At 38.0% G+C, this 26,855-nt stretch overlaps 2 protein-coding genes across 3 annotated transcripts in view; both read left to right on the top strand.

Moving 5' to 3' along the window:
* atp2b1a (ATPase plasma membrane Ca2+ transporting 1a) overlaps positions 1–10,837 on the top strand; it is a 122,853-nt gene extending 112,016 nt beyond the window's left edge. The window contains exons 21-22 of one of the 2 annotated variants that reach the window (XM_055154164.1): positions 1,722–1,838; positions 5,652–10,837. In XM_055154164.1, the coding sequence (XP_055010139.1) occupies positions 1,722–1,838; positions 5,652–6,038 (504 nt within the window). In that variant the 3' untranslated portion in view covers positions 6,039–10,837. The remainder of the gene's footprint in view (positions 1–1,721; positions 1,839–5,651) is intronic. The other variant, XM_055154163.1, reaches the window with a different exon arrangement.
* A 1,144-nt stretch (positions 10,838–11,981) lies between these two features.
* mest (mesoderm specific transcript) lies at positions 11,982–26,829 on the top strand. The gene is made up of 13 exons (XM_020940970.2): positions 11,982–12,156; positions 13,994–14,173; positions 15,848–16,034; positions 17,824–17,903; positions 18,003–18,080; positions 18,805–18,941; positions 19,476–19,534; positions 19,944–19,984; positions 20,091–20,161; positions 20,975–21,076; positions 22,633–22,709; positions 24,905–24,968; positions 25,867–26,829. The coding sequence occupies exons 3-13, from the start codon at positions 15,881–15,883 to the stop codon at positions 25,982–25,984; spliced, it is 981 nt and encodes a 326-aa protein (XP_020796629.2). The 5' UTR covers positions 11,982–12,156; positions 13,994–14,173; positions 15,848–15,880; the 3' UTR covers positions 25,985–26,829.
* Positions 26,830–26,855: the final 26 nt, after the last annotated feature.

Here is a 26,855-nt window from a genome sequence, read left to right as displayed (position 1 = left end):
CTGATTTAAATCTGCTAAAAGTTTGGTTTGAAGGTACTGATAAAGAGCCCTTAACTGTACAGACGCTTTTTGGCACAGAGGATAAAATATAACGAGACATTTTCAGTCGTCCATCAGTGCCTTTAAACTGAATATTTCCTTTCCCTTTTTCCTGAACTGAAAAGCCTAAATCCAATTTCTGAGAATCACTTTTTCTTTGGTTTCTGGCAGAGGTGGGTAGTGATCAGTTTACTTGAATAACTTTTTTAAAATAGTCTTGGAAAAAAAAGTTATTTGCGAGTTTTGAGGTAACATCCCCATTTGAACTTTTGGCTACTCTATCCATTTTACTTCAGTCACAATACTTAAAGGTGTACTGCGTAATATTTCTAGTGGAGGATCCGCCATCTGCTTGTCTCAATAGAAAGGTTTTTGCTTAGTCTAGAATGTTCCATAGTATCGATTAAACCTGTTAATCATGAGGAACACAAGCAGGTTACAGCACTACGGTACATTACATTTCAGGTCTGTGGAGAGTCGCCCCTATTCACAGAAGGAATTATTGCATTTTTGAGCAATAGAAACACCTATTTTTAATGTTACACCATGGAACATTCCAGGCAAAGCAATAACATCTCTGTGGAGACACGTAGGTAGCGGAACAATCACCAGAAAAGTTGCAAAGTGCATCTTTAAGTACAACATTTAACTTTATGCTGGCTGAAAATAGTGGAATAAAAATGTAGGTTTTATCATCATATGGTGGTGTTTTTTTATTTATTTACATTTACTTAACATTTAAAGGGACAGTCTGGAATTTTGGACATAGGACCTCATTTCCTAGTGAGCCAGAGCCACTTTTTTAAATATTTCATCCAGTCCTTGTATTTGCAGAGGTCGCTGGTGCTAGACTAGTGCATGTCAATGGCCATCGTTATCCTGCCACTAAAAACAGTCTTACCCACTCCACAAAACACCTGAAGAAAATCTATTATTACACCAGACTGTCGATGTAAATGTCTGTGTTGGTAGAATAATGTTTGAAATTTAACTAACCTTGCATCGCATGAATCATCGCATGTTGAGGGACTATTTTCTCATATATCAGTCCGCCGCTGCCAAACTTTCTATCAGGAAGTACAACTCGCTGCTGCTGCTCAGACATAAATCCTTCAAATGCAAGGTTGGTTTTACTCAGACATTCACATCGACAGTCTGGCGTGATAAGATTTGCTTCAGGTGTTTGTGGAGTGGGTAAGACTGTTTTTAGTGGCAGGATAACTATGACCATTGGCAAATACTCTGCAAATACAAGGGCTGGATGGAATATTTTAAAAAGTATCTCCACACGTCTCCAACACTCTGGCTCACTAGGAAATGAGGTCCTATGTCCAAAATTCTGGACTGTCCCTTTAACAACACTCCTTACTTATTTAAACTGTATTCTACAAGACAAAACAAAGAGAAAAAAAAATCTTATTCGGCACATTACAGTGTAATTCATCTTAATTAATCTTGATCTTGCCCCTATCTGAGAGTAAAACATAACTTATTACTTAAAAAGAATAGTTATTTGGATCTAAATTGTGTTCTTTTACTTAAAAAAATACCTTAAACTTGAGTATTTAAAATCTACCCACCTCTGGTCCCTGGTGCCTTCTCTTTTCTTTTCTATTCTCTCTCGTCTCTCTCTCTCCTGGCTGTGCTCTCTCTGTCATGTCTGTGGTTCTGGTTCTTTGCAGATGGATGTAGTCAGTGCTTTCCAGAGTGGAACTTCCTTTCAGGGGGCTCTAAGGCGGCAGGCCTCCAACTCCAGCCAACAACAGCACGATGTAACCAATGTTTCTAGCCCTTCACATGTAGCCTTTTCTACCACTACTACCACTACCACTGCCGCCAACTCCGCTTCAACTACTGTGGGGTGTGAGTGCGTGTTCTCCTTAAGTGCATGAGATTTCCTGTTCACAAAAATCTCTTCTTCTGTTTTACTCTAACATCTTTCCACTCTTCTCTCTCCTAACGTTTGACTCTATCATCCAAATGTCCCCCATGTTTTTATCTCCAAACACTCCAAACACAGTGCCACATTGTCATAACGCTTTGATGAAATGCTGTATCTATATATCTATATATATATATATTTGTATTTGTGACCAGGTGGCTTCAAGGTGTCCTCTCTGTGTCATCTTGTTTGCTGTTCGGCTTGGCTTCAGTCCTGAATTTGAAATGTTGTACTGTTACACACGATTTGCGGGGTGATGTGTTTTTTGTATTTGATATTTGACAGTTATCTTTCTATATACATGGTTTGCCAGGTTTGTCCGCAGTCTGCTCTGTGCCTTAGTAGCACCCATGGGTGTTTGTGGCAGCTCTCTTGTCCCTAGCTCGGTAAATGTTTTGAGTATACGCCCATGGTCACGGCCTAAAAGATCAATTATAACTTGAACTCTGTCTAAACTGTCAGTGGATGTCTGTCAATCAGTCGTCAATGATGATATTTTCTTCCACAGCCGCCGTTTCAGACGTCATGGAAACGCCAACTTGTCTAAAGGTGCACTGTGTAACTTTTTTGGTTGAGGGTCCATTACCTCCTTGTCTCCTTGGAGATGTTGTAGCTTTGTCCAGAATGCTCCACAATATTGCGTTAAACTTATCCGTCTCAAAAAGTAACACCAAGTCACACATCAGATCTGTGGTGAGGCAAACCTGTGCATGTTTTTTAAATGCATGGAGGATTTTTTTTTGTTTCAGATTGTCAGTTGAATGTTCAAAATAGCATTATAGAGACGAGAGCAGCCTTGTAATTATGACGACTAAAACTGAAAACGTGGTGGGGCCAGCTAAACATTAGCCAATAGATAACAAGGCTGTGTCTCTGGGCTGGCCTGCAAACACCGCATGGTCCCCTCGGAGGAGCTGGAGGAAGTGTCTGGGGTGAAGGAAGCCTGGGAGTCCCTGTTTAGACTGCTGCCCCTGTGACCCGGCCCCAGATAAGCAAAAGAGATCGGATGGAATAACAAGGCTTTATGTTATTAGGTTCTTTTTTCAGACCTGACAGTTTCGACTGCGCTCTAGCGGTCTTAGCGTCAGAATAACAGCGCCATCCTGCCTCCATTGGTTGGAAGACATCGTCAAAACCTGTATAAATCAGCTGACCGGACACATCACAACATGATGTGACCACTCGGAGGAAGACCACTCTGAGAAGTCGAAACTGTCAGTGATGAAAACAAACTCTTGGTCTGAAAAAAGATCCTAATAACATAAATTATCAGAAAACCTACCTCGTTACCTATTGGACTGTTAGGTTGTCAATCAAACTCCCTGTGTTTCTAGCGTAACTGTTGTTGGCACTCTGGGATTACACGGTTTACATTCACGTCTCACTCATTCCACATACGCAAGACGCTATTTACTCAACCATCGCAGCGGTTCTTAGAGGCTTTTTCGAACTGTAGCTTCCTCGCAATTTGCACAAAGTTTGTTGCGATGACAGACAAGAATCCACAACCAGTTCGCTGCAAAAGAATCAGTTTTTGAGGTCGCTGAAACAAGAAGAGATAGGGAAAAGGAGCAAAGCCAAACTAAGGTGATTCTTGGAGATTCCTTCCAGCGATGGTGCGAAGCAGACGAAGGCTCTAAAGACTGATGCGTTGGTCGGTAAATTACTTCTTGACAGGTAACGCAACAGCAATTCGTTCAGCAATTCTGGGCGCGCACCGACTGTAAACACGCATGATTTCTAACGTGAGGAGGAGGGGGAAGGAGGCATTTCTACTTAAAGAGCTGTGGAGTAAAGGTGTGGGGGTCACGCAGGCGAAACATTTGAAAAAGGACAAACAGTCGCTGTATTTCTCTTTCCTTGGAAAATCCTCTATTCAACCTCTAAGCCGGGGGTGTCCAAACTTTTTTCACCAAAGGCCACATATCTAAACACAGATGAAGCAGAGGGCTGATCAAGGGCCATAGACTGGTGCTGAATACAGTGAATAATTTAAATATGTGCATGTTTAACACGTTAGAATGAGTCATCATTCTTTATTCATGCTGAGATCCTTAAAACCAAACACTAAATATTAAATAATAGCTTTATCTAGGTAGACTTTCAAAAAACTTGCTGTAAAAAGTACATTTTTAATTGATACAAGGTAGTTTGGGCCAAAAAAATCACCTGAAATTGAAAATTGTTTGAGCCATAGTTTGGACGTGCCTGATCTAAGCAATAAAAACACCTGTGATCGAAAAAACGCAAGATGGATCATTTTAAAATTACTGTGAAACATTTCAGGCAAAGCAATAACATCTCCATGGAAAAAAAAAAAATCAGATGACAGACTCTCCATCAGGAAAGTTGCACAGTGCACCTTTAACATGTATTTTGGTTCACCCTTTCACTTCGTAATGACCTGCTTTTAAACTTTTATCAAATCGTGGTACCAATTACCTTTCGTACTCACATGGAGTACAGAAGTGCCGGCTTGTTGACAATCACATCATCGCTTTTTTCCAGATGCTACGAGGGTCCCACCAGCGCTACAACAACAGCTCTGTTTGTGAAATGTTTAACAGATGTAGCCAGCAAACAAGCTAATGGAACAAAAGTGAATGTAAACACACGGGAGAATGCGACCAGGGCTAACTCTAACTTTTCCCTTGTCAAAACAGGTGACCGAGAAGATTTGAAGATTTTAAACTAACTGAATTTCTTTTTCAGGTCTTGGATGTTTTGTTTTTGTGAATTTGTGTGTCAGAAGATTGTGTCCCGTGTAAAATAAAACCAAAAATTAAAAAAATTGTTCCCACTGACGCCCCATATTCTCCTTTAGATTCTGTGAAATGTGTCATGGGCTATACTCAAAGGTTTACTACCATTGAAAATCAAGGTAGTGCTGCGCTCTGCATGGGTTCAAAGTCCTCAGTCTCGTTTGTGATTTTCTCTTGTGCTGTTTTTGGACCTGTACACAGCTTGTAGACATTTGCTTGGCTGCCGCAGTTTTTGTTTTTACTCCACAAACATTAGCTATAACTGACCACCACTCCTCTCTCTCTCTGTCCCTCTCTCTGTCTCTCACTCTCATCTCAAGCATGTACAAAAGTAATTAAGTCATGAAATATATAGAGTAGAAACATACTGTCAATTCCCCTCTGAAAAAAAAACAAAACATCAAACGTTAAAAATCTTTTTTGTAGGCAAGCCTTGCATAAGTATATTTTTTTCTACCAATGACTCTTTGGACCTGTGCAAAAAGTCACAGCAGTTTAAAATATCATCTAGGTCTAATAGTTTTCCTTATTAACCCGTGTTTAGTGAAATATAATAATATTAATCCTGAGGGTGGACCTGGTGACACACACTAAACAGTGATGAGTGTTTCCTGATGTTTTAAAGTGTCACTAACATCAGTGTGCTGCAGTGGACAGGGCCGAGGAGCACATAACCCGCACGTGTAGAGCTCCTCCTGGTTTAATACTGGTTTAATACTGGTTTAATACTGGTTTAATACTGGTTTAATACTGGTTTAATGCACCTGATCTGACTACTGCAGTGTGCCACTCTCTCCTGTTGTGCCCATAGAGCCCTGTATATCTTATGTATTATTATGTGACCTGACGTGTTGGCGTGGATTGGCTCTTGTAGCTCGTGTGAGTGACAGTCTGTGTGTCCGTTACAGATCCGGGTGGTGAATGCATTCCGCAGCTCCATCTCCCTCTATGAGGGGCTGGAGAAGCCCGAGTCTCGCAGCTCCATTCATAACTTCATGACTCACCCCGAGTTCAGGATCGAGGACTCGGAGCCCCACATCCCGCTCATCGATGACACAGACGCCGAGGACGACGCGCCCACCAAACGAAACTCCGCCAGCCCCCGCAACGCCACGCCCACTCCGCCCTCACCTACCCCCTCCCCCGTCTCTGCGGGCCCCCCCGCTGCACTGCCCCTCTCCCCCAACCAGAACAATAACGCCGTGGACAGTAACCACCTGCTCCCGGAGGCCCCCAAGTCGGCCACGCCCTCTGCCCCCAGCAGCCCCCTGCACAGCCTGGAGACGTCGCTCTGATGCCCCTGAGCTCCGGGGCGGGGGCAGGTGCGGCAGGTGCGGCCCTGGGCAGGAGCGGACTCGGCTGCAGACTCAGTGGAATGTAGGCGTGGTGTGGATGCTTTGGTCTTTACGTTTGGTTGTTTTCGCCGCTGCACAGGACTCCGCCCTCTTCCCTTGTTTGGCTCGGTAACACGGGGTGACTACAAACTGATTGAAAGTGACCTGTTTTTATGATATTATTATTTTAATTTTGAATGGAGCTTGAAGATCGTCTGTAAGATTCTGAACGAACCTCTGGCTTCTTTTATCTGAATGGTGTTGTATATTTATATTTCTGGCCCTCGCTCATTCTGTTCATTGGCTGTTAATATTTTGAGTTATTTATGTTTTTGGAAAAGCAGGTCTGTTTACAAAGTTTGTAGATACTTTTTTTCTGTTTGTAGGCAAAGAGCTTCCTGATGTATGATACAGACAATGGGGCAGAGTTAAATGAATGAGAGGATTATTTCAGATACTGCTGTATTTTCAGGAAAAGGGTGTTTCTATTTGAAACTTAACTATTTTTGCCTGCAAGTTTTATTTGTTATATATTTGTAGATAAATATAGAACCTTCTAGCCAAACGGATAAACACTAAGGCTTGTATAGAGAGGTCCAGCAGAGACGGGACAATACACACATTAGGACCTCTGTCCACTAACTTGCTATAAATATATTTACTTCTTCCATTCTTTGATAGTTCAATGTGCACAAAACCTTCTGCGTTCTGGTTTGTTTTCATTCGTTGTGTTCAAGGATTTCCACATGTTGAAAGGTTCATTCATTAAAAGGGACTTTCTATAGAGAACTGACCTGGGTTTTGACTTGGCACGCATCTACAAATCTACCCGTTAGTTTGGCAGAGTACAGATAGTCTTACCTTAAAGCAGGCCTTATATCGAAATGTTCTGAATAGGTTTTGGGCGTGTGTTTGGTTACGCACAAATGAAGCTTAAAAATATTTTGCCAAAATTCATAAAAGCACCAAATTGATCTATTCAAATTTTAGGTTGTCATACATTTATTTTCTTTGGCTTATCGATTTTTTTTCTGAGCAGTTTTTAGTCAAGGGCTGCACAATTTTGAAAAATAAATCATACTTACAATTGAGTTATTCTGGCCAGATTTTTTGTTTAGAGAGTGTGTACTGATACTTCGCAGTAACATCATGCTGGGGGTGTTCTACATGCATCTCTATTGGCAAATCAGACTTGAGTCACTATTTTTAGGACTTGAGACTTGACTCGATAAAATGGACTTAGATTTGAGAAGACTTGAGAAGCACTTTTAAATCTGAATTCTTTCTATTCTGACTGTAATGATTCACACTAAGATCTTGACAAGACATTTAAAAAGTAAAAATTCACTAAATATTTTTTTGTACAACTCTTACATATTCTATAAATACTCATATATAAATACACTATGACTTTTTAACTACAATTTATCTTAAAATTCATATAAATTGTAAAAATCTAAGCTATATTTGGTGCTTTTTCGGTTTAAAGACTTGAAACGACTTGAAGCTCAAAGCAGACGACTCGGACTTGACTTGGACTTATGAGCCAGCGACTCGAGACTCGACTTGGACTTGCCCGTTTTTGACTTGGGACTTGACTCGGACTTGAGGTCAAAGACTTGAGACTTGCAAAACAAAAAACACGATTACCAAGGTGGCAAAGAAAAAAAAAAAAGTTTGAAGATAATCTGAAAACGCAAGAAAAAAAACGACAATTCGAGCGTTCGTGGTCCTTTTTGATTTTCAACAAAACGGTGAGAGTGACTTCGAAGTATCAACTGTAAATATTTGAGAAAAGACTGAAACTTTAACTAATACAAGAGTTAACTTCAGGACATATTCGTAGACGTCCAAACTACAGATACAGCAAGATTTTTCCACTAAAAAGTTCAGATATTTTGTTGTTTTTTCTTTTATATTATCCAAAGTTTGATAATTACCCCAACTGTGAAGCCCTTATTTAAGATTTGTACTTTTTAATCAGTATTTTCCACATAAACGAACCATACTAAACGTGCCTTGGTCCCATTTAGAACTACAATACCATCTCAAATTCTTAATAATTACTTTTACCACACTAAGTTTTGACGAAAAGCCTCTTGACTGTTGCCTTACTGTGGGGTAGATTTGTGTGGATGCCAGCTACACGCGGACCCAGGTTTTTACGTTATTTTAATTGGTGCAATTTGTGAGCTATATTTTTTTTTATTTATTATTACTACTATTATTATTTCTTCTCCCTGCCGATTATAACTCGCCCCTGCCAATGCATGCTCTACCATTTGTTTACTCAGGCAAATAGAAAATGTGTTGCATTTTAAAGGGAATCAACTTACGGTCTCCTTTGAGTTCAATATATTCTCATAGCTGGTTGATGTCTTGTTCGAAAAAAAAGTACCTTATTTATATATTTTAGGCGAAACTAAATTAAAAGTTTTGGTAGTTCTTCTTCTCTGTTTTAGTACCAAGGCATTTCTCATTTCTTTCAACCCTGTCCACTTCACTTCTTCAATTACACACACTGCGTTTTGAGTTGTTTGTTAAGACATATTTTGACTGGAAAATTGGACATGGAGTTAGTTTAATTTTTTTTTTCCAAGAATAAAGCTTTTAGGCGAACACTGGTAACGCTCTGCACAGGGTACTTTATTTCCTACTGCGTTCCTAAATACGAAACGCGTTTTGATACGAAACCTTAAAAGAGAAATTGTACCTTTGTATTTTTATGACAATACTGATAAATGCTTTCCGCTGACTTCAACACAATTTTGGATGATTTGACACCAAACGATGTTATTCTACGAGGGGAGGGAGGGTTTTTGGCAACTAAAAAAAAGTATATTTATTGTTCTGGAAAATCATCTCAGGGTGCAAACGGTGTGAACGAGAACTGGCCTCTTTTAATATACGTTTATTTCTCACTTCACTGTTTTTGGGCTGGTGCTTGGTAGCTGCACGGGACTCCCACAGGCACTGTACCGCGAGGTTTAGATCTAAATTTAAAGACGGGTTGTGTAACTTTTCAGGCAGAGGGTCTGTCAGCTGCCGGTCGCCATGGAGACGTTGTGATTGGCCTGGAATTTTCCACAGTAAGGCGTTAAACTTGTCAATATTCTTCAATTTCAGGTGTTTTTGTGGCTAAATTACACCTTGAAAACCTCCGAGTGGGCTCGCCTCTCCACAAACCTGACCTGTAACTTGGACTTTGAGGCGTCGCTTTGATTCTCTCCATGAATAATACAGGTTTAATGCCATACTGTGGAACATTCGAGGCAAAGAAACAGCTCCAAGGAGACGATCAAGAGGCAGAAAATCCACGAGAAAAGTTATGTAGTGGACCTCGAAGTTAAAAATGGCTTGAATTATGAATATTTATCTTTAGTTTAGTTTTTTTTTTTACACATTTTGCGTTTCGAGATGTTTTCAAGGCGAAATAACGGGACAATGGAGTAAGATCTGACGTAAAATCTTACAAAATCAAAGTGTAAAACCTCCTCAAATCAAATTATATTCAAAATTCAAGCCATTTTAACTTTAATATTCGTTGTTGCAGTGTGGGTAAGAGACCACCTCCACTCACAGGAAAGGGAACAGGAAGAAGGTTCAGTAAATCGGCCGCGTCCAGGTTCTGTTGCTCTGTTTACTCCTCGAAGCCTCAAAGCCTCCTCAGCTGTCAATCAACTGAAGAGAGAAGGACCAATAGAGCGGCCTGCGTGCTCGTTTCCTATTGGCTCTCGCTCCTCAGTGGGCGGGACTACGGGAGAAAAATAGGCTGTGTTCATGTTTTTATATATTTATGTCAAAATTTCAGATGGAAAAATTTGGATTAGGTTTTGATTTAAACTAGAAATCAACCAAAAAAAATACACTTATGGAATTTAATGACTTATAATTTGACACAGTATTTCCGTTTACTTCTTTTGACCTGAGAGAGACAAATATTAAAACTTTTGTGTGTTTTTATTTCATGTAAATAGAGCCAGTAATTACAAATATTAAAACTAAACCAGGTCAAAACAAATTCTTTATCACTGAATTCTTAGCTGCTCTCCACCTTAACTTTAAAGCCGCACTGCGAAACTTCTCAGGTTGGGCGTCCGCTACCGTGGAAACGCTATTGCTTTGCCTGTAATGTTCCGCAATATTGAATTAAACTCCTATAAGATGCTTTTATTCAATTGTGGGTGTTTTAATGGCTCGAAAACAGCTTTAAAAACATTGTGAGTGGGCTCGCCTCTTCACAGATCTCACCCGTAAATTGGTCTAATGGCGTCTCCTCCTTGTTTCTACGGAGACTGAAAAGTTTAATGCCATATTCTGGATTATTGGAGGTATTATTAACAACAATTTCAGTGAAACAAGTAACCCTCTACAAGAAAAGTTACGCAGTGCAGCTTTAAACCTACAGAGGAGCTTCGAGGAGGCAAGTGAGCAGAAACTGGACGCAGCCCTTGTCTCAAATTTGTTTTTTTCCGAATGGCGCTACAACTTATCAAACATGTAGGGATGCAAACAAAGAGAAAAGAGATTCATTTTTGGAAAAGTCTGTTCCGTAGCTTCTTCCTGTCAATGGGAATGTTTTATTTTCCATCTGTTTTATGGATCGTTATTTTTTTATCTTTGAACATTTGGAAATAAAAGTTCTTCATGTCTGTTTATCTTGAGCATTTTAAATTGATATTGTGATTGGATTTACATTTGAAACTTGTCGAGTAATGTGTATGGTTTTTAAAAATAAAAATGTATTTAGCCTAACCGCAGGGGCTATGTTGTTATTTAAAATTATACTGAGAGAAGCACGAGGAGTCACGATGGTTTTGTCATTTCTCAGCTCATATAAATTAATCTTTCTCTATATTTTTTGATGATTTTTTATTCATTTTAAAGGTCCGTATATTACACAAAACCGACTTCTGTGAGCTTTTAGCCATGTTGGACTGTTGTTACTTCGTCAAAAACATGCCCAGAGTTGTGTTTTGTTTTATTCACACGTTTGAATACCGTATTTTCCGGACTATAAGTCACACCAGCCAAAAAATGAGCAATGAAGAAGAAAAAAACATATATAAGTCACACTTTTTAGGGAATTGTATTTTATAAAATCAGAGACCAGGAACCAACATTTCATCTCAAAAGGCAAATTATAGTAAAAACAATAGAACAGAGAACAACAGACTGTTAATGTAACATATGAACAGTTCTTCAGATAATTATAGCATAAACAACAGAACATAAGTTTACCAAACTCACACCAGATCTCACTCCAATCTCACTCCAAATCACTAAATCCATTTAATTCTTCATCCTCGGTGTCACTTCTGAGCAACTCCACGACCTCATCCATGATGTAAACAGAGTGTTGCTTCCTTTTCCTCTGTGTAGCTGTCATCAGACTCAGCATCAGTTCCAGTTAGAATTATTCCGGTCTTTCTGAATCCCGACAGGATGGTTTCAGTTGTCATTGAAGTTCAGGCTTTGTCGATTCATCCAGTGACTTACAGGAAAGTTGCTTGATGCGCCTGGTCGGTTACTGTGAAGCTGTGTTCTCCATCCCCACTTTCCACCAGTCCCTCACAAGTTTCTTGCTCACTCCACACTTTCTTTCTGCTGCTCGATTACTGTTTTCAGCTGAATATTTCACTACTTGCAGCAGGACAGCAGCTTTTTCTACAGGAGACATGCGCAGTAGAGCCAAGTGACAGTGGTACAGGAGAAATAGTAGTACTAGATACTGACACACAAGCCTAGAGCCTCTCACGGCTGTCAGTTTGAAAATTTTCTTATATAAGTTGTCCCAGAGTATACGTCCCAGGACCACCCAAACCATGAAAAAAAGCGTGATTTATAGTCTGAAAAATACGGTAATCCTTTAATATTAGTCTGTCTACATCTCCAAAGCTCCAAATGTTTTCACATTAACAGCTACCTTTTACCTTTTTTTTTCAATAGAGTTTGGCAATTCCATGGTTGAAATCATCCAAATGAAGCTCATGAGGCCAGCAGTTATAGGGCGAATTTGAAGCAAAGTTTCATATGAGGAGAAAACAGCGGGAAAAAACATCAGGATCACGTAGAGCAGGTGAATATGAACATTTTAAGACCAAAATATTGACGGCTACTGCAATATTCACTTCTTATTTAGTGAGTGTGCTATGTCCTATATATACATATAGTCTATTAATACAACTCAGGATACTTACTAGCACACCCTGTTCAACGTTATTATTATTAAGGTTACCATTTTTATTTTTATATTTTGAATATTTATTACACATTTGTGAAAAAGAAGAATTCTATGATAACCGGCTGGGAAAGAATAGAGACTTATTATGGATAAATCTTTTTACATGGCGTTCTAAAGTGGGCTATACATCGCATCAAGTAACACAGAACAACTCTTTACTGTGTGTTATCTTTGGATCTAACCATAAAGACACAAAAGAGTCTTTATAAACTCCACTTCACCTCAGACAATGTCACCTGCTGTTACAAGATAAGCCTATATATCACATTATTATAGTCGATATGTTTAAGATGGACATTTTTATATAATCACAAATAATTTCTGCACGAATACAAATTAAACTAGCACAGAAAATTTGTTTAAATCCTCCATAAACTTTGATTTTGACTTGTGGTTTTGGAGTTACACAGCCACGCCACTAGAGGGCAGCACGTTTCTGTTTAAGCAGCCAAAGCTCGTGTATTGGTAAGAGGTCTCACAATGTACAGCAGACTTTATAAACACAATAAAATGTTCTTTGAAAATTATGTATTTTCTGAAAAACGGGTCCCAATCCAAAATATTTATTACATTTTATCTTTTGTAATTTGCATATGAAGCTTAATTTATTTATTTTACAGATAACGTCAACTAAAATTGAATGTTACTGAATTGTAAAACATAAACACAATCGATAACACAAACTCAGTAATCATACAAAAACATGTACAAAGCATAAATAAAACTCATAAAATCAACAAATCACAAACTAAATATACTATATATGCGCGTATGTGTCCTGGGCTGCATCTCAATTCTCTTTCCTCGTTTCCTTCCTTGTTTCCTTCCTCACTTATTTCCTACATTTTCACAATCCAGTTTTAATGTTTGAACAATTTAAGGCTCATAGAAAATCAATCTTACATGGAAAACTAATTAACTACTAAAATAATTACTTATTTTAATTTTTGTGGTACTGAAAAATGTAACTGCAAGTACCAAAACCGGACTGAACTGCCAAATAAAACCACTGAGGTAACACCAAAATAATTCCACACATTTATATTATTGCTTAGTTTGTCTCTGTTTTCCTTTAATTACCATCAAAATCTGTAAATAAAAATAATTTCATTTTATTTTATTTTATAAAGACGTATTCTGTAATTATAAACAACACTTTCAAACATTATACATCTTAAAAATTGTAATAAAAATTGTTCCAAATATTTAAAAAAAAACTTGAAGGCAGCAGCAGCAGTAGTAGTAGGAGGAGGAGGAGGAATAGTAGGAATCGTAGTAATTATGTAATTTTGTAGTAGTATTAGTAGTAGTAGTAGTAGTAGTAGTAGTAGTAATAGTAGTAGTAGTAGTAGTAGTAGTATTAGTAATAGTAGTAGTAATAGTAGTAATGAAGTAATTTTGTAGTAGTAGTCCTAGTAATAGTAGTAACAGTAGTAATAGTTGTAGTAGTAGTAGTAATAGTAGTAGAAGTTTAAACATTATACATCTTAAAAGTCGGTCTAAATATTTAAAAATATATTAGAAAACCAGGCACATGTTAGTGAATGTTTTCAGAAGGAACATTATTGTACAAAAATAAATAAATAAATAATAATAATAATAATAATAATAATAATAATAATAATAATAATAATAATAATATTAATAATAATTTTTTGTTTGTTTTGTGGAGAGGAATCAAGGTGAAGGAAGCGAGGTAAGAGAAATGTGACGCGGCCCGTGACACAGCTCAGAGTGTGGGGTCCTGTGCGCGTTCGTGGAGCTACGTGGGTGATTTCCGCACATGGATCCGATTCTCCGTGCAGCTCCGGAGCCGTGACAAAGGTCTGCGGATGACAGCTCCTGCACGCCTGTGAGTACAATGTCCAAGCGCATTCCTGCAACATTTAAACCCGCACAAAGCGACGCAAAAGGCGGTTTAATGCGCTAGTTTTTTTTGCGATCATAACCGTGTGCAGTGTCCGAGTGCTCCTCCTGATCCTGCAGTGTGTCAAAGTTGTGTGTTTTTGTTTACGGTGGGCTAATTACTGCACACTTATTAAATACGGACACTACCGCTTCTACTTTGTCCCAGGACATGTCTGTTTAAGCGTTAATGTTTACCTCTTAAAACGTCAAAACAAATGCACGAAATTGAAATGAAGTTGAAATTACAGTGGTAGAGATGTCACAATAACCGAAATATCGTGATATCGTATCGTCAAAAGTCTCGAATTAATATCGTGGGCTGTCACAGTATATCGAATTAAAAGTTCCTTTGCTTAAATACGTGGTTTTATAGTAGTAACAGCTTATAAACATAGGGAACTACATATCCCATGATTCATTTCAGTGCTGACAACATGAAGAAATATGTTTTTGATTTGGATTCTTGGGATTATGACGGAAATGATTCACACCAAAATCTTGTCAAGGCATTTTTAAAGCAAAAAAACGTCCTATCTACAATTATATCAGCCTCTTCAAACTATCATAATAAATATCGTATCATGAAATGCATATTGTGATAATATAGTACCGAGAGATTTGGATACCGTTACATAGAGTGACCAAACGTCCATTGTTCACGTCCTGTCTGTTTGGTTTTTGTTTTTTTTTATAAAGTGATGCAAATGTCCGGGTTTTCATGATCTTTCATTGGGGCCATTAAACTGAGCGGCTCTCGTAGCTCTCTGCTCACTCAGAAGGAGCGAACAGACACAAACAGTTGGTCAGTTTGCAACATGCTGAAGCACAATTGCACATTTAACGATGAACTGTACAAGAAATTCCCCGCTTTCCGTCCCGGTGGAGACAAGTAGGAGGACATGTGCACAGTGTACAAAGCAGCACATATGTTTCGGTGTCCAGCTTTGCAAGGTGAGAGTAGCTCGATGTTGATTTGAAAGTTTTGCGTAAATAATCAATAACAAAGTCAAGTTTTTGTTTTTTTTTTTTGAGTGAGAGAGAAATGCTGAATAAATGCATTGTGTGTAACTAAAAAAATCTTTTGAATAACTGTGATTTCAATATTGACCAAAATAATCGTGATGATTAAAAAATGATTTTTTTTCCATAATCGAGCAGCCTTAATACCATATAGTTATCCAGAAAAGTTACATGGTGTACGTTTAAGATCACATTTAGTTTAAGGGTTTCTCAGAAGGGCTCAAAAGCAAGATTGAAACTTGAGTTTTAAATCAACTTTACATGAAATATTTGTTTATATTTCCTTATATTAGTATTAAACCCACAGGAATGCATCGCTTTAACATATAAATAGGGCTCTGTGTGATATTTGTACCAATAAGGACGGCACAGATTATAAAAAAAAAAAAAAAAAAAAAAAAAACTCTGGTTACAGATTAAATATAGTTCGGTCTTTATTTTTACGACTATACCACGAGGAACAAGCATCATTTGTGCCGCTACATGGTCAGTGCTTGCCCCTATAATCTAAAAACAAGCTACGGGAATTGGTCACACACATTTTCTCCACAAATATGAAACAATTTATATTTTATTTCGCTGTTCGTATTTTGTTTAGAGGTCAGAATGCATTGTCCAGGCTGAAGAGACCATGAGGGAGTGGTGGCTTCACGTGGGGCTCCTCTGTCTCCCCCTGGTGGCCGTTTACCTGCACATCCCCCCTCCTCAGCTCTCCCCTGCCCTCAACAAGTGGCACACGGCGGGGGGGCACTTCCACTTCAGAGGACACAAGGTTTTCTACAGAGGTAACCAGCTCTTCTCTGTGTCATCTGCTCATACATCGATATCTTCAAAGCCCCTCTGTGGGTTTATTTGAGGTCTCGTGTTTCCTCACAGCTCTAACCTCAGCGTTTTTAGACCTTAACCTATTTTGGCAGTGGTTTCCTATTTTTTTTGTTTCGAAAACCTCATAAACCTTTCTCACACTCAGCGTTTTGACTCTTGTGAACTTTATGTCAAGTTATAACGCTGTTACTTCATCAAAAACAAACCTGGTGTTGTGTTTTGTTTGTGTTTTGTCATTATTATTTAGTCTGTGCACATCTCCAAAGCTCAAAATGCCCTGATCCGCCTTGTGATGTCATGAAGCAGTGACCTTTTTACCTTTTGTTCAGTAGAGATTGCAGGGTTGAAATCCTCCCAAATGATTCGAGTGAAAGTGTATGGAGTTTAAAAACACAGTGGAGCACTACATGTATTACACATGACATAACAAGGAGGAACAGAGTGTTTTCCGACTGAGCGGAATGTGCAGGGTTTGTGTTTTAAACATGTGTGAATGAAACAAAACAAAATTCCAGGTACTGTATTTTTCGGACTATAAGTCGCAGAAGTCAAAAAATGTGTAATGAAGAAAAAACATATAGAGACCAGGAGCCAACATTTCATCTTGAAAGGCAAGTTATAGTAAAAACAGTAGAACAACAGACTGTTAACGTCACATATGAACAGTTCTTCAGACTATAACTATAACATAAACAACAGAACAGAACAAGTTTACCAAACTCTCCATCTCACTCCAAATCCACTGTGTCACTTCTGAGCAACTCCGTGACCTCCAGAGGTAAACTGTGCGTCGCTTCCTCTTCTGTAGCTGTCGTCAGACTCAGCATCAGTTCCAGTTAGAATTATTCTGGACTTTCTGAATTCCGACAGGATGGTTTCGGTTGTCACTTGAAGTTCAGATTTTGTCGATCCATCCAGTGACTTCCAGGAAAGTTACATGGTGCACCCTCCCGGTTACTGTAGAGCTGTGTGCTCCATCCCCTCTTTCCGTCAGTCCCTCACAAGTTTTTCACTCATTCCAAGCTTTGCAGAAGGACAGAGGCTCTTTCTGCGGGAAGTGACAGTGTTACAGGAGTAATAGGAGTAGCAGATACTGACACACATCTCTAGAGCCTCTCACGGCTGTCAGTGTGAAAATTTTTAATATATAAGTCGCACTGGAGTATGAAAAAAACACATACCCAAACCATGAAAAAAAGTGCAACTTATAGTCCGAAAAATACGGTATGTTTGTGAGGAAACAACATTAAGCCATATTTTATTCTTTTAAAAGTCTGAGACCATTCCAAAAGTCTTGGTCTAAAGACATTCTGCACATTACATGGCTCATGTGACTTAAAGATGCACTATCTAACTATGTAACAAGCAGGTGTCCATCACCTGCTTGTTTCTATGTTATGTCATTGCTCTGCCTGGAATGTTCCACAGTGTGACATTAAACAGCTCCACTTTACATTTATTCAATTACAGGTGGTTTTATAGCTCAAAAATACCTAGAGAAGCATTCTGACTGTGACTGACAGTCGCCTCTCCACAGATCTGACCTGTAACTTGGTCTAGTTTGGTCTCCATGAAAATAGAAAGGTTTAATGCCATACTGTAAAACATTTCAGACAAAGCAACAATATTTCCATAAGGGAAAAAAAAGCATTTGACGGACCCTCCACAAAAAAAGTTACACAATGCAGCTTTAAAATCTTGTTAATATTGTATCACTTGTAGTTTTTTGACAGATTTGTCTTGATGTAGATTCCTTTGGAGCTTTGGGGAGTTCAGACGTCGTCATTCTGCTGCACGGCTTCCCCACGTCAAGCTACGACTGGATCAAGGTGATAGACGTTTTTAGTATTAATTTTCTAGATGAAAACCTTCTCTCAGCAAGAATAATTTTTAATATTTCGTAACATTGTTTGTGTTTGTGTTGGCAGATCTGGGAGCCCCTGACTCAGCGTTTCCACCGGGTCGTCGCTCTGGACTTTCTGGGCTTTGGCTTCAGTGACAAACCAGTGAGATCTTTTAAATATTTTTATTTTTAACATCTCTGGATTTTATTGACAAGACAAATAGCAGACAGTCATTACTCAAAAACACATAACAGAACACTTTAAAAATAGTTTTAAAAAAATATGCAAAGACATGTATTGAGTGGAATGAATTTGTAAAATAGAGTAGTAGTAGTAGTAGTAGTAATAGTAGTTGTTGTAGTAGAAGGAGTAGGAGTAGTAGGAATAAGAGTAGTAGACAGTAGTAGTAGTAGTAGTAGTAGTAGTAGTAGTAGTAGTAGTAGTAGTAGTAGTAATAGTAGTAATAGTAGTTGGAGTTGAAGTAGGAGTAGTAGGAGTAAGCGTAGGACTAGTAGTAATAGTAGTAATAGTAGTAGTTGTAGTAGGAATAAGAGTAGTAGTAGTAGTAGAGGAGGAGGAGGAGGAGGAGAATAGGAGTAGTAGGAGTAGTATGAGTAAGCGTAGGACTAGTAGTAGTAATAGTAGTTGTAGTTGGAGTAGAAGTAGGAGTAGTAGGAGTAAGAGTAGGACTTGTAGAAATAGTAGTAGGAGTAGGAGTAGTAGGAATAGTAGTAGTAGTAGTAGTAGTAGCAGTAGTAGTAGTAGTAATAATTATGTAATTTTGTAGTAGGAAGTAGTAGGTAATATTAGTAGTAACAGTCAGGTAATAGTATAATAAATAATGTTCTGGGGGTTTTTTTTATGTGTATTTTTTTTTTCTCCTTAGCGTCCTCACAAATACTCCATCTTCGAGCAGGCCAGTCTGGTGGAGGCTCTGGTCTCACATTTGGGTCTGAACCAGCACAAAGTGAACCTGGTCTCCCACGACTACGGAGACACGGTGGCTCTGGAGCTGCTCTACAGGTCTGTGCCGTCATCTTTCACGTTTGGAAATCGATCAAAATCTGAAAACTTCATTCATACTCAAAGGTAGGGTTGCAACATTTTGGATAAAAATATGGTGAAAACTGAAGCAACAGGCAGGAATGTGGTAAAACTCATGAATTTAATCTGTATTTCTTCATATAAATACAGTTTGAGTACTTTTCTGTATAAATTGTGTTTCTTTTCTTGTACTCATGTGAAGTTGTAGTATTGTTTGTGCAGTTTTGGTCAGATTTTTAAGAGTTTTTTTCCACGTCAACTTTTTATTTGACTAATGGATGAATAGGACATGTCTTTAGTCGAACGAGAATTTATCCAGTCTACTTCCAGTCTTTACGATTTAATAATTTCGCCAACTCAAACAGCAATTTCTGTTTGATAATGACACACTGATTGGCCTACTCAAGTGAAATTTCTAGATGTTGAGTACTGACAACAAAAATAGGATTGCAAGAAAGAAAGTAAGGGAAATTTTCTAATAATCATGTTGTGTTTTTCTTTTTGTGAACCCAGGAGTGACCAGAATCGAAGTGGACATCTCCATTTAAACAGTCTGTGTCTGTCCAATGGAGGTAGGAGGCTTTATTTTAGTGTTATTAAAGGTGATTTATGTAACTTGATAAGAGAAAAAGACATCAAGATTTACAATTACCGGTAGCCACAACTATTGACACCATACCAAACAGAAAAATAACGATTTCCCTAGTAAACCATTGTTCCTCTAGTATGTGACCAGTTATAGAAAATCAAACTTTCTGAATGACTAAGTGAAGTTAATGTGACATAAACAGCCAGATAAAAAAAACACTATGCTTTTTTTTGAATACTAAATTGAAATGACAATGTTTTGCTTCTAAAATCGTCTCCTCTATCAATTATTTATCTGTATAAGCACAATAAAAGCAGAACTAAAGTCTGTCGGGAGTGTTTGAAGCTTCTGTGCGTTTAAATGCATTTTGTTTTCATTTTTTGCTTTACCAGGACTATTCCCAGAGACACATCACCCAAGACTATTACAAATTGTGAGTTAGATATGACTAAAACCTGTGACCCATTGATTTACATGTGATTTGTTGTATAAAAAGTTTATTCATTTTAGCTTTTTCTCTTTTGTGCATTTCTCCAAAGCTTCTCAAAGATTATAGTTTACTCTCTACAATCCTGACAAGACTAACAAACTACATGGTCTTCCAGAAAGGGTAAGTACTTAAAAGGAACTGGTCAAATAATCAGTGCAGATCACAGACTGTAAATAGGAACTGGAATATAAATAGCTGGACGCTGCGTTCCAAACAGGACGTGAACATGGGGGCACGTCCAGCTCCATCGACTCTGGCTCCGGTTCACTTTGTATTGAAAAAAAATATCACCCCTCTCTCCGAAACTGCTGCTGTCAGGCTCCTCAGTTTGGTCTTAAAGGTGCACTGTGTAACTTTTTGGCTGGGTGTCCGTCACTTGCTCGTTTCTATGGAGCCTGGAATGTTCCACAGTGTGACATTAAAGAGCTCTATCTTAGATTTATTCAGGCCTGTCCACAGATCTGACCTGTAATTCGGTCTGTTTAATGCCATACTGTGAAACATTCCAGACAAAGCGATAACGTCACCATGAAGAAAAGCATTTAATGGACGTCAGGAAGGTTACGCAATGCACCTTTTAAAATGTTCGTATTAACCCGCTCTACGTGATCCCGATGTTTTTATTTTGCTGTTTTGTCCGTAAATCAGTTCCTTTTGCTAATATGGAACTCGGCTCCAAAACTGCTCTTATAACTGCTAGCCTCGTTGAGCTCCATTTGACTGGAGCTGAACGCTTAGTCACTCACTTAGTCCACTGCTTTACACAGTCTATGGTGCAGATCTGTTAGACGACAGAGTTAACACTTTATTGATCCACAAGGGTAATTATTTGGACACAGTAGGTCACACATCATGATATATTACAATAACAAAGAGTAAAAAACTAAACTAAACTAAAAAAATCTAATTAAATATATTGTGTTTGTTTCACAGTGTTGGAGAAGTGTTTGGCCCGTACACACAGCCCACAGACGCAGAGTTCTGGGACATGTGGACCGGTCTACGCTTCAATGATGGAAACTTAGTATTAGACAGGTGAGTATTTGTAAGACCTGCTTAAGGTTAAAAGGCCCATACTACGCCAGTTTCTGATCTTTGTTTTAATGCTGTGTCCTCATCACAAACAGACCTGGAGTTGTGTTTTGTTTTTAAAAGCCTTAAAAAGGTCTTAAATTTTATGTTCCCAAATTAAGGCCTTAAAAAGTCTTAAATTATGTTGTCCAAGTCTTATTTTTTTCATAAAGGTCTTAAATTTCATTAATCTATTTTTTTGTATAATAACTGAGCTGCAGTGCAATGTTAAATGGAGGAAGGAGAAAAAAACAACAACATGAAATCACGTAATGTGAATGAACATCTAATTTGGAGTATGTGCAAACGATACTTTGTTTTCTGGCACCGGCGGCAATGAGTAAACAATCAGTAGAGCGGAGGAAGACGTTGGATGGATCATGGGGAAGTGTAGGTTTAATCTGCAGTGGCTCTTAGAGTCTAGATATAGTAAAGTAGTTGATTGGACATTATTAGAATTGATTAGAATTGGATCTGGTCTTTTTCGCCCATATAATGGGTGTGATGTTGGTCTTAATTTTCATTTATGTGGTCTTTAAAAGTGGATACCCTGTATTAGCCCGCCACTAAAAACAGTCGTACCCACTCCACAAAACACCCGAAGCAAAACTATTACTACACCAGACTGTCGATGTAAATGTCTGTGTTGTCAGAATCATTTTAGAACCGAGGATTTATGTCTGGTCAGCAGTGAGTTGTACTTCCTGATAGAAAGATTGACAGCAGCGAACTGATATCATCTAGCACCTGTCTTACCGGCAAAGTAAAATTCCACTGCTGCTGAGAAAATAGTCCCTCAATATGTGACGATTCATGCGATGCAAGGTTAGTTTTATTTCAAACATTATTCTATCAACACAGACATTTACATTGACAGTCTGGTGTAATAACAGATTTGCTTCGGGTGTTTTGTGGAGTGGGTAAGACTGTTTTTAGTGGCAGGATAACTATGGTCATTGACATGCACTAGTCTAGCACCAGCGACCTCTGCAAATACAAGGACTGGATGGAATATTTAAAAAAGTGTCTCCACACGTCTCCAACACTCTGGCTCACTAGGAAATGAGGTCCTATGTTCAAATTTCCGGGTTGACTGTCTCTTTAAACCCTGCATATTTAGACTAAGTTCTTCTCTCAAACACAAAACACTGTGTTCTTAAACTGCATACACCTTCACTAGAATCATTTGGATAATTTCAGATCTGGAATTAGTACCGATCTTTACTGAACAACAGATAAAAGGAGCTGTTAACTTGAAAACTACAGCTTCATGACATCACAAGGTGGAACAGAGCATTTTGTGCTTTGGAGACAGACTAAAAAAACAGAATTCCTCAAACATGTATGAATGAAACAAAACACAACTCCAGGTTTGTTTCGACAAGCTCACAAGAGTCCATTCTGTTTAATATATAAAAAGTTTTTATTATAATAAATAGGTAGAACTTTATTAAGGCTAATTAAGGTGCAGTTATTTGTTAGAAATGATTTATTTTCTGTTCACCGTCCTTATGTTCCAGTCTTCTCCAGTACATCAACCAGAGACTAAAGCACAGGGAGAGATGGGTGGGCGCGCTTTCTTCCACCTTGGTCCCACGTGAGTTGAATCATCCTCATATTTTTAGACGTATTTTCAAACATATAAAAGTCTGATGGAGCAGATCGTGTAGGCGGAAGGCGCAAGTGCTGAAGGTGTGCGAACAAACACTGAACTGATGCTAAGCTGATTATTTAGCTGCTCCCGGTCCATCTGTGAGCGCGGAGACGGGGGGAGGGGACACGGGACAAAATGTTGAGGGAAAAAGGTGCACCGTGTAACTTTTCTGACACTTGCTTGTCTCCGTGGAGGTGTTATTGCTTTGCCTGGAATGTTGGTCACCATTGCCTTGAACTTATCTTGGATTTTATTGTTGTTACTGGTCAAAAATACCTTGAAACATTTGTATTTGAATTTGAATTTCTTTGTTTGGAGGATAAGCCCCTTGAGATGTCTCGCCGTCTCGTTTTTAAGAAGGTCCTCATAGTTACAACAGCAAAAGCAGATAACAGTAGGGCAGACAGTCGGCTACACAAACTCAAATAAACAACAAAATCAGCACAAAAACACACGCACGCTCACTCACACTTGACACATAATAAATCAAATCTCAACAAAAACTAAGACAGAGTTCAAATATAGTCATAAAATAAAACAAGATGATCAACAAAATTCAACAAAATGATCAAAAACAATCACACAGTTTATGTAAATACTGAACCAGAGCATTTTTAAATGAAGGGACACAAGTTAATGCGCAAATCGATGAGGGAAAATCGTTAGAATCAGATGGAGCTTTTTATTTAAATGAGTGTTTACGTATTTTTTTTGACACTTGGGACAACAAAAAATACCTGATCTGCGCGACGTAAACTGTAAGAGGATCTAAATGGAATTAAATACTAGGGGTGTAACGATATTCAAGTCTCACGATACGATATCATCACGGTATGAACCTTATAGTACGATATTTATTGCGATATCGTGGGAAAGCTCACGATTAGGAATGTAACAATATCCAAATCTCTCAGTACGGCATTTTCACGATATACATCTCACGTTACGATATTTATTGCGATATTTTGTGGAGGCTAAACAGCTAAAACTGTGAATATGCTACTTTTTCAAGAGTTAATCCAAAGAACTAAGACTTAAAAGTGGTTAGAACTGTTATTTCTTCTTGTAGTCTGGACTGAAATGGAGCAAAGGATCATGGTCTATGTAGTTCCCTCTGTCTTTGCTGTTTATGCTGCACCATAACTCTTAATTTAAGCAAAGAGACTTGTAATTCGATATATTGTGATGGTCCACGATATTATTGTGAGAACATTGACGATACGATATCACGATATTTCAGTTATTGTTACATCCCTGTTAAATGCTGTTTGAGATATTCAGAGAGATTAATACATTTAAAGATAAATAATAAACAGTGAAGTTGACGTCAGGAGGACAGAGTGAGTCAGGACAGAGGGTGGAACGACTATTCTCCACAGATTTGAGCTGTAACTTGGCCTGTGATCATGACCCCTGCTCGTTTCCATGGAGATAGCTGAGCTGCAATGCTATACAGTGGAACATTCTTAGCATCTCCATGGCAACAACAAGCGCATGGCAGACCCTCCACCCCAAAAGTTACATAGTGTGTGTTTTTCTGGTGATGCTTTGAGTTTCATTTGAGGGATTTAGATCTGGTTAATAGCAGAGTTTAGACGTAATTAAAGGCGCACTGTGTAAGTTTTTTGTGCCTAGAATGTTCCACAGTATGGCCATGAACTTAATCGCCATGGAGACTCGCAAGACAAATTACAGGTTAGATTTGTGGAGAGGCGACCCCACTCACAGTGAATGTTTTTAAGATATTTTTGACCAATAAATAACACCTGTAGTTGAATAAATATAAACCACTAAATCATTGACATCTTCGTGGAGACAAACCCTCTTCAGAAAAGTTACACAGTGCACCTTTAAGTCCAGGTTAAGTCTATTTTATATCTATTTTAGACTAGTTTTCTGTTTTTAGACTCCCCCTTCTATTGAAACCAAATATTTAAGTTAAGGTTATTTGTTTATTTATCAGAGACAGTGTTCATAAAAAACAAAGGGGTAATATATTTGTGCCCGATTACAGCAATGTTTCAAATTTTCATCTGCAAAAAGGCAAAAAACTGGTACTGTGTATGAAAGCAGTAAAGTTTATAAAAGCTCATTACTTCTTCTCCTCTTTATTGTCCTTCTGTCTGTCCCTCGTTCAGTGCACATAATCTACGGACCCCTGGACCCGGTCAACCCTCACCCACACTTCATACGACTTTACCAGTAAGTCCCTCTCTGTCCTGCTTTCCTCACTGTATTTTGAAAGCCACAGTATCTAACCTTTTAGTCAAAAATAGATTCAGATAAAAGCATGTTTTTCCAGTTTTGTTGAGTTTATTGCACCATAATTCCTGCATCCTTAGGTTTGTGGAGATGCAAGTTCACTCACAATGACTTATTTGTCCAAGCGATAGGCCTCTTCCTGCTTTTTACCTTTTATGGAGCTATAATATGTTAAGTTAGAATGTTTCAAAGTATGGTTTTAACTTTCTTACCATAGAATCATGCAGGTGTTACATACTGTACCTTAAAATTAAAAAACTCATAAGACAGCAATACACAACATTTTAATAAGGGATACACCAATTCAATATTTGTACTTGATATTGAAAAATTTGCCGGATCGGAAATTGGCCTCCACATAAATAGATTTAATAAGACAATTTACTAACTTTTGTTTAATTAATTTTCATAATGTTTGGATTTTTATTTAAAGAAAGTTGTTCATTAGTTACTTGAAAGATAAATTACAGCTGTACAAGACATTTGGATCAGTTTTGTCTTATTTTACTTTATTTTATTTTATTTTAAAGTCATATCGGGTGTCAGTAGATTCTTAAAAATGTAGTATCGGTATTGGAACATTGGTGCATCTTTAATTTTAATGTCAGTTGGTCCAATAAATTGATTTTTAACAATGAAACCAAGAATATACAATCATTTAAAAACATTAAATTGCCATCTATCAACTTAAATCATTATAAATTGCAGTCCCTCACTTACGTTTTATAGATTCTCCAGGCTTTTTCAGATATTGTAACATTTGCCACACTATATATAATAGCCTGCAAATATGTATAAATATGTTTGTGTTTACATTTGCGTTACCTCGTTTGTGCAGGAAGTTGGTCCCGAGATCCACCATCACAGTGTTGGACGAACACATCAGTCATTACCCTCAGCTGGAAGACCCCCAGGGTTTCCTCAACGCCTATTTTAATTTCATTCACTCGTTCTGAATCGTCCTCTCTCTTTAAAAGTCAAAATGTGACTCAGATAATTCAGATAATTTCTAAAGATTGTGGCATGAACCAGACTCTCCAAATGCACTGATGGTTTGAAGACCTGGACTTGTGATTGTAATGAGAAAATGCTGCAAATTCTGAACAAAAAGATGATTTTCAAAAGGGGCTGTATTATGCTTTTTGCTTTTACTCAATGGCTTTAAAGATACACTGTGTAAATTTTCTGGAGAAAGGTTCGCCACCTGCTTGTTTCCATGGAGATGTAATTGCTTTGCCTGAAATGCCCCACAGTATGGCATTAAACTTATCGAGCTTGCGTTAAAATTGCTAAAAAAAAATACCTTGAAAAACTAAGTCCCCTAGTGTTGCTTCTACACCAACTTGGCATGATGTTCACCTGCTTGTCTCCATGGATATGTTTTAATGCCATACTGAGGAACATCATAGGCAAAGCAGTAACACTGAGGTACATGGAACATCTTTAATGCTTGACTAGTCTTTTTTTTTTTTTTTTTTTTTGGGGAGTGCAGCCTTAATCCATTGCAATCTTTCAAGACAGCTCTATATCAATTCCCCAAAAGTTTTCTTTGTTTGAACTTTCTCCCTGAACAGAAATGAAACTGTTCACCTACAAAAATTATTCTGAAACTGTGTGGGACTTGCCTTTGTAATAAAAAAGCGTGTTCACAGTTCAGAAAGAATTGCCTGAAAAGTTAATGTTGCATAATACAGCCCCTTCAATTCTTCACTAATGTTTGTTTTCTACAAATGACGAAATTCCCGTTTCCATAAATACATGAATGAAATTTGACATGATTTTTACATGTATGAACTGAAATGTATGGTTTAAATTGTTTCTTTTAGA

This window comes from Boleophthalmus pectinirostris, unplaced genomic scaffold, assembly GCF_026225935.1.
Source record: "Boleophthalmus pectinirostris isolate CB_2022bp ecotype Guang Dong unplaced genomic scaffold, ASM2622593v1 HiC_scaffold_18, whole genome shotgun sequence".
In the NCBI taxonomy this organism is placed as follows: domain Eukaryota; kingdom Metazoa; phylum Chordata; class Actinopteri; order Gobiiformes; family Gobiidae; genus Boleophthalmus; species Boleophthalmus pectinirostris.
Note: the sequence above shows the minus strand (reverse complement) of the source record. Positions and strands in the feature narration are given on the sequence as shown.